Source organism: Phoxinus phoxinus (genome assembly GCF_949152265.1).
Source record: "Phoxinus phoxinus genome assembly, chromosome: 2".
Taxonomy (NCBI): Eukaryota; Metazoa; Chordata; class Actinopteri; order Cypriniformes; family Leuciscidae; genus Phoxinus; species Phoxinus phoxinus.
In genome coordinates, this window is record NC_136877.1 from 35,789,935 (window position 1) to 35,802,743 (window position 12,809).

The 12,809-nt window shown below is 37.3% G+C and overlaps 2 protein-coding genes across 4 annotated transcripts in view; one reads left to right on the forward strand and one right to left on the reverse strand.

The window, feature by feature from the left end:
* Positions 1–9,352, reverse strand: part of mtmr10 (myotubularin related protein 10) — a 35,370-nt gene extending 26,018 nt beyond the window's left edge. Inside the window, exons 1-2 of the mRNA XM_079584687.1 lie at positions 8,816–9,352; positions 7,726–7,786 (exon numbers count right to left, since the gene is read on the reverse strand). Coding sequence (XP_079440813.1) covers positions 7,726–7,786; positions 8,816–8,872 — 118 coding nt within the window. The 5' untranslated portion in view covers positions 8,873–9,352. The remainder of the gene's footprint in view (positions 1–7,725; positions 7,787–8,815) is intronic.
* A 1,758-nt stretch (positions 9,353–11,110) lies between these two features.
* The window catches only part of myo1ea (myosin IEa), a 48,516-nt gene continuing 46,817 nt past the window's right edge, over positions 11,111–12,809 (forward strand). For 2 of the 3 annotated variants that reach the window (XM_079597262.1, XM_079597263.1), the window contains exon 1: positions 11,113–11,384. In XM_079597262.1, coding sequence (XP_079453388.1) covers positions 11,382–11,384 — 3 coding nt within the window. In that variant the 5' untranslated portion in view covers positions 11,113–11,381. Of the gene's footprint in view, positions 11,385–12,809 lie in introns of all 3 variants that reach the window. The other variant, XM_079597261.1, reaches the window with a different exon arrangement.

Sequence of the window (12,809 nt, forward strand, 5' to 3'; positions counted from 1 at the left end):
ACATTATGATTCTACTAAAATGTCAACAAATGCAGGACTAAAACAATCCACAGAGTTTGACGAAGACATTTTTTTACAACACAGAAAGCCATTAGGACTTTTGAAGTAGAATGCACCAAGTATCATTTTTATGCCTACCTTGCCTTTGATTACCATCTAATCCTCACTTCAAGTTATAGTAAAAAAAAAAAACTAATTTAATAACACGGGTAAAAAGGTAATCTTTAAGAAAATATTTTTTATACCGTACATTATGACTTCAGGATGTTGAAATTCACCTGTATCTAAAATGATTAGAACTAAATGACCAGAATTTAGTTCTGTGTTTTATTTTAAAATAAAACACAATATTAATATCCGCAATTTATTATATCAATAATGTGAAAATAATTCAAAAACAGAAAAACTAATAAGAGTGAGTGAAATATAAATAAAAACTACTCGTATGACGAAATAACTTTATATGACACAATGATATTGTGGTCTCAAAAGCTTAAGAACCAGAAGGTTTTAAAAGACATCCGTTTACTTCAAAAAGCCCTGCTCACAACAATTCATGTGCATTGCAAACATATCAGTGTTCAATTATCATAGATGAATCTACAAAAAACACAACTGTTAAAAGTATGGGGCTTTAGGAAGAAGTCTCTTATGCTCACCAAGGCTGCATTTATTTGATCAAAAATACAGTAAAGTAATATTGTGAAATATTACACTTTAAAATAACTGCTTTCTATTGTAAAATCTATTTTTTAAATGCGTAAAGTTGCAATTGAAAGTTGCATTTCTTCCTATCATCAACGTCGAAAACAGTTCCGCTGCTTAATATGTTTTTACCACAAACATATTAAGCAGCGCAACTGTTTTCAACCCTGATATGGTTTTTTTGTTTTTTTTAGGATTCTTTCAATTTAATGTGTCCTTGCAGAATAAAATGTACAAAAATCATCTTCACTAAATCCTAACTTTTAAATGGTTGTGTACTTGGTCAACTTGTCCTGGTAAAACTAAAAAACTAAAAAAACTAACAGGGCCAGGCAATAAGAAACTTGGTAAAGGAACATATCCCTTGATATTCTGGTGTACACTGTACACTAGCAAGAGTATTCAAGCTTCTGAATAAATGTTACCACACCGCGTGCCACCCTGCTATCGCCACAGTCCACAAAACACAGTGACAAGGGAGGTTTTGTTTTAATTTCAGATGAGAAACTAAAAAATGCATAGCACGTCTATTTTGGAAACAGGGAAGGTCCATGATGTGCGGCTTAATTATAAGGAGTGAACGCTTAAACGCAGAGTACTTCCCCAGACGCCACAGCACTACAGCCTTTCTGTTTATTTCCCAACACTTCTAGGAACAGAGAAACTGTCTGGATGCATTAAGATCACCGCCATCACAAAGCTGGAGCTAAAACGTGTTGTTAAAGGGTTAGTTCATCCAAAAATGAATTCTGTCATTTATTACTCGTGTCGTTCCAAACCCGTAAGACTTTCGTTCATCTTTGAAACACAAATGAAGATCTGAGAGCTTTCTGTACTCTCCATAGACAGCTATGCAACTACCGCCTTGATGTTTCAAAAAGTTCATAAAGAGATCGAAAAACTAATCTATATGAATTGAGTGGTTTAGTCCAAATTTTCTGAAGAGACTATATGATGAACAGATTTAATTTAGGCTTTTATTCAAATCTAAACATTGATCAGCGAACATAAACAGAAGCTCAATCGAACTTGCTTGACGCGCGAGAACAAGGCAGAATAATTAATGACAGAATTTTCACTTTGGGGTGAACTAACCCTATAATGGCTTGTAAGTATTGGGTCTGCCATTGCATCGGCTAGAAAGGTACACTGAACAAAAAGCAAAGCTGGAAGGTTAAAACTACCTGTCAGAACATGAAGCCTTTATTCAGAAGAACCCGGACATTAGGATTAAAAGTAGAAGGGTACACACCCTATGCAAGTGTGCTTGGCAATGGTAATTATAAGACATACAGGAACAGGTTTGATAACAGATCCCATTTCTAAAACCAGGATGGGATGGAGTCTCCTAAAGATAAGTGGTCGTGATACTGATCAATTGATTTAGCAAGCACTAAACTAGTTTTGAATGTGTTAAAGTAGGCAGAGTATACAAAAGCAAGGCTGCTGCATACTAGACCAAAGCATTGCAATGTACAAAGGAAAAGCAGAACGAAATGAAAGAGTTGGAAGTTTTCTGTACTTTATACACGAAGTGAATGCAATCTTCAGTCATTGACGAATGCACAAAACGTGCAGACTAATAAAAACATTATGAACTTTACCAAACAACAAAACAATAGTTTAAGTTCAAGCAAAAACTATATTCACCTTTTTTTAAATAATCCATTAAACCTGCCGAGAAATGAGGAGCGTGAACTAAAATGAGCAGTTTGACACGCGCATGCCTGGGAAACTCATGAATATTAATGTCGGCTCTGCCCACTGCCTCTACAGATGCACAACTCACTTTTGCTCCACTTTTCTCAGTGCAAAAGGGAGAGCGCGCGAAACTTGTCACTTGAAAGTGAAAACAGTGTTTGAGATTCGTCACAGCAGATTCAAGCAGTTGTAGTTATGTACTTGTGTTTGTGCCACAAAAATATCCAAGACATTTGTGAGAAAATATTCTACAATTGTGCAACTCTCATTGGATGAATGCACATACCGGTACTGATTTGCGGATGTGCAACATTTCTCCATGACTTCACATTTTTTGATGCGGGTGTGTGAATGTGTTTTGCACCATATTCACTGCAGCAACTGTGGCACAAATGTGAGCGTACAAGTTTCTTAATTTGTGATTTGTAGAATAGGATTTGTGCACCTGCAATGACGAATTTGAGAAGGTGTAACTGTTGTGTTGTGTCTGTGGGAGAGAAAAAAAAGTCTACAAGTTTGCAACTCTTAAAACATTTAGCTCTGTGACTTCAAATTCACTGATACAGATGTGTGGCTATTCTCCACAACTACAAATCCCACTCACAGGCGTTCAGTTTATTTGCACCAAAAATACACTCATACACTATGCACTGCTCGCTCTTTTCCATGCAGTTACAAAGATTTAAGAATTTGAAAGCATAAAAACACACACACACACACACACACACACACACACACACACACACACACACACACACACACACACACAATTGTTGTATACAGTTTTGTACTAAGTTATTGATTTGAACTTAAATTTAAGTTTTAAAATCAGCATGTAAGCATGTGCAAATTGGCCTGTAGGTATACAGAGTTTTTGGCGGTTGTTGTGTCGAAGTGAGAAAATAATGAATGTAATTTGAAAGATGTAGTCATTGAATGCATTTTGTGCCAAAGCAAGGATAAATGATCCACGGTTAGTTTAGCACACACTTCTGTTGCTCTCACTGTGTGAAGAGTTATGAAAAAGTGACCTAAGTATTGAGAAATGTGGCCTAGCGACTGTAAAAAAAACTGTAAAGGGGTGGTTGATTATGATTTTATTTTTCTAACTTTAGTTAGTGTGTAATGCTGCTGTTTGAGCATAAACAACATCTGCAAAGTCACAACGCTCAAAGTTCAAAGCAAAGGAAGATATTTTCTTTTTAAGAAATTGCTTTTTAAAGGGGTCATGACATGGTTTTTTTTATTTTATTATTATGTTCCCTTAGGTGCAATTATAGTATTACTTTTTTTTTTTACAAAAAACTTTTAAAATGTAGTGATTTATGACCTTTTCCCACCCTGTTTCTCATCCTCTGATTCAAACAGTCTGTTTAGGGGGTGTTTCCCCTTTAAGAGTTCAGTGTTAACGCCCACTGATATGATTGGCTAACGTCAGTGCCTGTGCATCAATTATTAACGCCCCCAGCCAGAACATTTGCAGATTCGGCGCAACTGTTTAGTAGCGGGAGATGCATGCGAAGCGATGGCTCTTGCAATGATAAAACCTTATTATGTTTGAGCCGGAATCAGAGGAAAATGAACCATCACCACAACAACGAAGACTGGATCAGCCTGTGTCCACATGGAAAGTGAAACTATTTTGAATTAATAAAAAAAAATTAACCCGAGACACTTGAAAACGGATTATTGTTGCATAATTATCCTATAGCTTAATTTGCTAACAGTTTAACATTATTTAACTAATCACATGTAGGCCTACTAGAAAGGCGACATATTTTCAAGATTCTCTTATACAAATGTGTTTATATTAGCCATGGTAAAAAGTAAGTTTGCGTCGTCGTTGTTGAGCCCAGAATAGTCGGCACGGACTTATCTTTGAGCAACAGTTTTCTGGCAAAGCCAAGCATCATTTTGGGATTTTTTCCTCAAAACAGTCATCCTTAAATGTATAGAACAAACGCTTAAACTAACACTGCCGTGACTGGGACGTCCGCAAAAAATAAAGTGCATCCATTTTTCCCTGACGACTGGATCTTTCAGCGTATTTAAAAAGTAGTTTAAAGTTTTAAATACATTACTTACAGTTTGCGTCGTCGATGTTGAGCCCAGAATAGTCGGCACGGACTTATCTTTGAGCAACAGTTTTCTGGCAAAGCTCAAAACAGTCATCCTTCAAATGTACAGAACAAACGCTTAAACTAACACTGCCGTGACTGAGACGTCCGCAAAAAATAAAGTGCATCCATTTTCCCTGACGACTGGATCCTTCGCAGCGTATTCAAAGTTGTTTGTCCACAGCCAGGAACAGCACATCTGCGGCATCGTAACTTTACTGTACACAGACCCACTCGCTGTCCGCCGACTGAACACTTGTGAGGCGCGCAGCGCGCGGGCGCGACAACGATACGAAATGAGCGTAGTTGCCTTGCGCTTAAAGCGTAACTGTCTTCTGCTGGAGGCGGTCATTATGCAAACGCTGGTACGTCACTTCGTACCGTGACGTCACTTCTTACCATGGATCCAGAACGAGCTGTATTTAGAGCTTGATTAAATAAATGATTCGTTTATAATGGGGAGGACATCTTAAGCTATGAAACTTGCAGGACGTTTTAATGGTACAAAGACCTCTTATATACCAAAAGATCAAGGCAAATTTGGTTTCTCATGTCATGACCCCTTTAAGGACTACAACAAACGGCTGGTAGGGACTACACGACATTCCTCCCGGGTTAGTGACATCACAAACCCTCAAATTTACATAAACCCCGCCTTCGGTAACACAATTTTCAGATTATCATGACAATATGCTAATCAATGACTAGAAGATAACTACACATAAGCTACATAAATTCATCAACTAACCATTCAGAAATGTTGTCTACATGTTGTCACTTCTTCTTGAGTCTCTCCATCTTTGTCTGACACCGGTTTGAACATAAAAGGCTAAAAGTTTTTGAAATTTTCAAGACACAAGCTGTTGTAGCTCCGCCCCCTGTGCTGGGAGCAGCAGATCATTTGCATTTAAAGAGACAGACACAAAAACGGTGTGATTTTTGCTCACCCTCAAAAAGTGACAATTTTAACATGCTGTATAAAAATACCTGTGTGGGGACATCAGATACTTATTTTACATCTTCTGAAAAGGGCATTATACCACCCCTTTAAATGAAAGATTGTCAGTAAACAATGAGGTAAATTTGGTCTGTTTCTCACTGAAAGCTACAGGCAGGGATTTAGAAGGAATGGAATTTAGAGAATAAGTCATAATGACCACTTTTATGACACATTTATGGTGATTTTGTGACTTATGAAGTAGCTCCAGTCTCTAGATCAGCGACCAGTAGGCCTACCTTACTTCAAGATTTCTCTTTTAATGTTCCACAAAATGAACATCATGTCAATAATATCAGCTTAGCCACACATACGTGCTCTATTTACAGTTCACAAATCAGGAAGTGTGGCATTAATAATGCCTTCTAGAGGGAAGTAGACCCTCTGCAAACTCTTCAGCTGGTATCAAAACCCAAACACAACAAACCAAGGCAGATCACAAGCTCTTTATGAGAGGCCACGCATTAAAATTTCAGAGGCTACACAAGTGCAGGAAACGGGTTGGATAAGACACTGTTCCGTATACAGGAAGGACCTCTGTGAATATCATGTTCAACTGATCTCTAAAGACAGCTGAGACATCATTTCTATTTCATTTCTCTCTCTGTCACACACACTTTTCTCCTGCCAGAAGCACAGAACATGTTCACCACACAACAGCAGAAGCTGATTGGTGATGCAATGGTAAAAATAGAAAAAAAGGGCAAAGACAACTGATTGCTATGGCAACGAAGAGGCGGGCATCTGTTAGTTCATAATGTACCAAAAATGCAGCTGTTTGAACAGCCAAAAAAGTAAAACATTAGACCCACCAAATTGTTTGTTTACATGTAATGCATTAAGGATACAATATATATATATATATATATATATATATATATATATATATATATATATTATATATAATATATATAATAAATAATACAGGCAAATTCCTCTCTAAAATGCTTTCACTGTAAACTAATTTGGAGCAAGAAATACAGTGGGAGTGACTTTATTTCATCAGATTAGATATAGGTGTGTTTGCTCACAACAGATTCAGTTCCGGGGCCCGTACCATGATGATAGTTAAACAAACTCAGGTTAACAGGATTAGTTTTGAGTTGATCAAACCAACGCAATCAGGCTTTGTTGGTACCATGATGCTGATCATTAACTTTCTTCACAACTACCGGTAGCTCAAATTCATGGAGCGTATGCACATGAAAATGTGACATCAGTAGCGAACAACCAATTACAAGCCTTGAAACCATATATATATTCACTCATACATGTAAGCTCGCATGTAGTCATTTTTAAAGCTTTACCTATTGATTCTAAAGGGTATTTATATTACTTATTTCTGTATATATTTATATTCATTTGAACTAAATGCTTAATTATAATCATTAAACTAAAATTGCTCATGAGTAATGATTATTTTAAAATGATATTAATAAATATCAATCATATAAAATAATCATAATAAATAATCGTCGCTATCATTTTGTCTTTATTATTATTTTGCTATGTAGTGACTGACCTTTAATTAGGAGCAAAATGAACTGGGAGAGTGACTGTGTCATTTTGCTCACAGCTGATTGGTCCCATTTTGGTTTGAGATTTCTTACCTAGAACACAACCTTTCCCGGAGCAGGTTAGCCATGGAGCATAAGTTACTATGGTGTTACGTCCTAAGACGAGTTATAAGTGGGAGTGTTTTACTTGTGCTCTGCTTTGTTCTGTTTGTTTTCTTTCTCTCAAACTCTGCTTAAGACTATCAGGTGGAGTTCAATCAATTGTTGATTTCATTGATGAACATAGCTAAAAGTTACTTTCATGGTGCCTGAAACCCAGGGATGGCACAAACTAATCTGAAACATACCTGGCTATCAACCTAAATTGGGTTCATGGTATAGACCCCGGTTTTGATTTGCAATGTCTTACCCAGAATAAAACATGCTCCAGAGAGCAGGTTAGACGAGTAATGTTATGTAACCGTACCGTGGCGAATAACACCGACCACCTTCTTGAACTCGAAAAACCAGAGTTTGCTGAAACTTAACTGGGTAGCTACTGAAACCAGCTTTGTAAAATAGGCCACAGTGGTTTCAACCTACATTCAATTACCATACCAAATCTTCAAATACTAAGCAACACCTCTCCAACCCTGTAACGGTTCTGAGCGGTGATGGTTCTAGGGAAATATTTTTGAAAATCACTCACCTGGTAGAAGTTTTGCTTCTAGTTTCTTGATGGGCAGTTGAGGACTTTTCTTTGAATCAGTCTGTGAAACATTAAGAACACTTAAAATCACGTAACCACTTTTCTCTGACATTTTTCTCCTCACCATAGATGGAATCTTAACACATTTAAAGAGTCTTTTCATCTGAACAGCAACATTTGTCACATTTAGTCCATCAAATTGGTTAATTGATCTAATTAGTGTCTCTAGTGAATTGTGACATTGCATTACCGGTATGTTGAATATCAAAGGTTTTGTGTCAATTTGTTAAAGGGGAATTTGTGGACACATTTTTAGAATTGTTGAGTACTTTAAATACTTTTTGGTAACACTTTATTGGGTGACGTAGTTACACATTACTACATTTATTTACTATAGTAATAACAATAAATTATGCATAATCATTAATATTACATAAGGTGGGTACAATGTAACTACGTCACCTTAAAAGTGAAACCAACTTTTCTTAATCTGAAAAGATAAAAGTAAGATGTCTCCCTGTAAAGTCAGGGTTAAGATTGGGGTTTGATTTAGGGTTAATTGCATGTAATTATGCATAATTTATAGTTATTACTACAGTAACTACATGTAACAAGACACTGTAAAATAGTGTTTCATTGTAAATTACGGGGTTATTATTCAACAATTCCATTAGTTAGATGAACATTTAAAACACCTCGCTACTCTTTTGTTTTCCTTACTTAACACACTGGATGAGGCATCGTCCAGGACATGCTAAATTTATATGATACAATTTAAAAGTAAATCCTCATTGTTCATAAAGGAGACATCTTCACCCATCTTATCCTACATGTCTGAAAACATGGTAGTGCCGTGGTCCTTTTAGATACTAACGTTAACTGAATAACAAAGTAACCACTGTGAACAGCTGACACCTGGGTTACGAAGTTACCACTATCAAACCAAATGAAGACTCAACTACAGTATGAGGTTACCAGTCGTCCAGATGTCAAACATATGTGGTGACACAGTTTTCATAATAGTTTAATAAATAAGACTAATGAATCTGTCTTTAGCTGCTAGTCGTTAGCATGCTAGTGTCTCACTCACCTGAAGTGGAGGAAGATAAGACTTAAAAGTAGCCTTCGTTTGTTTACCGGAGAACATAATTTAAACCGGACGATTTCACAAAAATGCGACCTGTAAATCCATATAAGAGCGTTTTAAAACTCTTAAAATGTAAGCCAAACTGTTTTGGGATACTTCAGACCTTTAAATCCAGGGTTTCTTCAGCAGCTGATGTGTTTACATGCATAATTTCCATAAATGCAAAAGCAGTTTTAAGTCTCGGTTGTGCATGCAGTAATATCTCAGCTGGATCTGGTCTGTCCCGCTGAAGTCTCTTCGTTAGCGGCTGTCAAACTCAAACTTTTGCTGCTTTAGTTTCCCACTCTAAACATGCACGTCATGCTCAGTCTTCTTGATTCAACAGTTTGAGTGTGTGTGTGAGTCCTGTGGTGGTGTGCAGACGGGATCAGTCCTATAATTCACCGTCCGTTTTCAGTTCAGCCATGTTTATTAAAGGCGAAATGGGGAGGTGCAGCGTGCTTGAGCTCTGGACCACAAAAAAAACAGGAGGAGTGAGCTATCTATGGCGAGCCCTCTGGACCATTGGAGCGTTTTGTTTTTAAATATTCAAACTGTCCATAACATTAGAAAAAATATATTACATTAACACATTTATTTGAGTGAATATGTAAACTTTGAGGTGGAATTTAGCCTGCTAGAAATGTATTCGAATGCAGAGAACGCATTTACAATTATTTCAAAAGCCCACTGTTTAAATGATTCGCAATTGCGTTGCAATGTCGCAACCAGCATGCATGCATAGATAGTTTTCATATTGTGCATATTTTAGCTTGAGTGTATTATTGTACTCTTAGCGCCATCTGCTGGAATGATCTGAATCCTGCACGCACAGTCTCTATAATGCCACAGAGTTTGACTTCCATCTCCCCCTTCCTTGAACGTTATGTTGAGCTTGACCTAGTCCAGCTCCAGCTCTGTGGATCTTATGGGTGGAGCGATTATAGGTAGGGTTAGACTAGAGCAGGGGTGTTCAAACTCAGTCCTGGAGGGCCACTGTCCTCCTGCAGAGTTTAGCTCTAACTTGCCTCAACACACCTGCCTGGAAGTTTCTAGTATGCCTAAGGCCTTGATTAGCTGGTTCAGGTGTGTTTAATTGGGGTTGGAGCTAAACTTTGCAGTACAGTAGCCCTCCAGGAGCAGGATTGGACACCATTACGCCCAAATTACATCCAGAGTGGGGTAGCTGGACTTCACGCTTCACCCATGGCTCTGCAGTGAGCAGCCACTCAGTTTCCCTTGCAGTCACATGATAAATATAGATATATGCTTGACTCAGAATACCCTTACTCAAATACAAATATAAATGTTATAATCCAATTGTAATTGGCTTGCAATGGTTGGTAAGATTTTAAAAAAAATGTTTTTAAAGTCTCATGCTCACCAAGGCTGCATTTACATGATCATAAATGAGAACAGTAATATTGTAAAATAATAGGCTATTACAATTAAAATTTTCTGTTTTCAATTTTTTATGTATTACAATTTTCAGTAGCCATTACTCCAGGCTTCAGTGTCACATGATCCTATAGAAATCCTTCTATCATTCTAAAATCATGATACATTAGTATTTATTTGAAAAATAGCCTACATATTGTTTTAACACCATAATCGGAAAAGGGGAGTGGTTAGGGTGAAGTATTTTGTTAAGTCGTCTTGGTTTATTAGCCTATGTTTGACTCCCATTCTGTCGCAAGTTTCTCTCAAAATGTTGTCAAAGGTTCTTTTATTTCCTTCTTTTTTTAAAGGTTCCCCTTTTAAAATGATCTGCTAAAAAGATGAATATAGCAAGTTACATGGTTATGGCTGGGGAAATATTTTTGTAAAATTTTAATATGAACATTTTATAGCGTGTAATGATGAATAATTGAATTACCTTGCATGAAAAACCTGGATTTGAACTGGATAGAAAATAAACATCCTGCTGTAGGCCTAAGCTTTTTTTATTGAATGCGACATCAGAATCACTGACAAAATAAAAGGTGAACATCTATAAATACATAAATAGAGATTACTATAACACATAATTTATACATACATACAACAATAAAATTTGCTTCAATAATATCGTATTCTACCTACTAGTTAATTGCAGTGATGTAGTCATTTGTTTTACGCAGTCACACTGCGCATATAGGACACGCTTTAATACGCCTGAAATCATCTGGTGGGATTCCCTTCGGAATGACGAGCTGCTCTCCTATTGGTCAAAGGCAACGCACGGAATTCTCCATTTATGGGTTGTTTGCCTCTTTGATTCCGTCTAGCAGCAGCAGCCACAAAGTTGAACTTTGTATTGTAGAGCAGACGCTCACTGCAGTTTAGTCAGTCAGTGCGCTCGAGTTTACCGGTGCCGTGTACACTATTATGGAGCGGCGACACGGGTCCTGAGGAGACATTAAACAGCACAAGAGGCCAAAAGAGACAGTGACATCACACCGAGAATTTCAAGAGGTTTATTTTAATTTAATAAAAAGTTACAAAACGGATTATAACAGAAGATCGGCTGCGCTGTGATAAACGAATAAAAATGGTGAGTGAAAACGTATTTCTCATCACAGTCGCCTATCGCCTACAGAGATAAACACAAGGATAGGCTACTGCTTCCAGCAGCATCCTTATTGACATGCAGAATGCTGATGCTTGGTGCTATTCTTTTCAACTTCTTTTTTATAGTCTCATCCTTCTGGATGTGACCATTAACGAAATATTATAGGCTACTAATATATGTAGCCTACTTGCCATGATAAATGCTTAAAATTCTGATGTAATCAAAACAAGTAAAAACTTCTACTAAACGTTTTTTTATTTGTATTATTATTATTCTGTAGAGGAATTACAGACATTTAAATGTAGGTCTATCAGGGATTTGTAAATGTGCATGCACCTTATGCACATTTTAAGATTACTTTTTTATTCTATGGCCACGTTATTATTATGAACATATCATGAAGGTGGTGTCTGGTCTACTGACTACTGGTCTACACCCTCAGTTGGGTGTCATATTCAGCTATTGTTTGCCCTCCATCTCTTGTTCACTTAGACAGAAACAGCCTCCCTGTCCCAGCCCTCCTGAACAGGTTGTAGCTATTTATACTGGTTTCCACTTTCTCAGATCAGTGTTGCAGTCACACGCATTGTAGTATTTTGATCTTCACTGATTATTAACATATTCTTTCATGTCATCCTGACTTAGTGTTACGTAGTAGTGGATAACTGCAAGTTACACACATTAGTCTCCATGGTTACAGCACACAGAGAGATGCAGGTAGATGTAGTCGCATGTGAAACTCACTTCCGTAAGGATGGGTTGGGTTCTGCTTTGAATAAGTGTGTGTGCTTATTCGTGTGTCCACAATGAGACCGTTTCCTCTTGTTTTGGTGGAAAACGACACCGTTTTTCATGGCTCCTCAAGCAATATGTTACGCTTGATTGTTATCGGCTTTGTATGATCCCAGATCCCATGGCAAGATGCTTTCACAGATCCTGCTTGTCTCACATTCAGTGTCCTTCTCGGCCTGTCAGCTGGTAAAGAACTCTTAGCCTACAGATCAGGTGAAAAACCAGTAAATCCAGTTCAGCCGTCTCTTCAGCGCACATAGAGACATTCTCTGCAAGCCATGTAGCCGGTAGAACTAGTTTTCCCTTGGGCTTTGCACATATGGGACAAACCCTTTCTGTATGGTCTCCGTGCTGCCTTTGGTATTTATTTAGTATGTATTACAATATTATAATCTGTCTTCATTAAGCATTTTCATGCAAAGAAAAGGATACTTGTGGTTGGCTGTACATGTGGTCACAATATTACAGATACATGTGGTCACAATATTACAGATACTTTGTTGTCCATTAAGATGTTCTGACAGCTAATATAAATTAGGCTTAAACCAACAGTGATTATTAGTGTGTACAAACATTATTCTTTAATGCTATCCTGTATATATCTTATCCTATAGT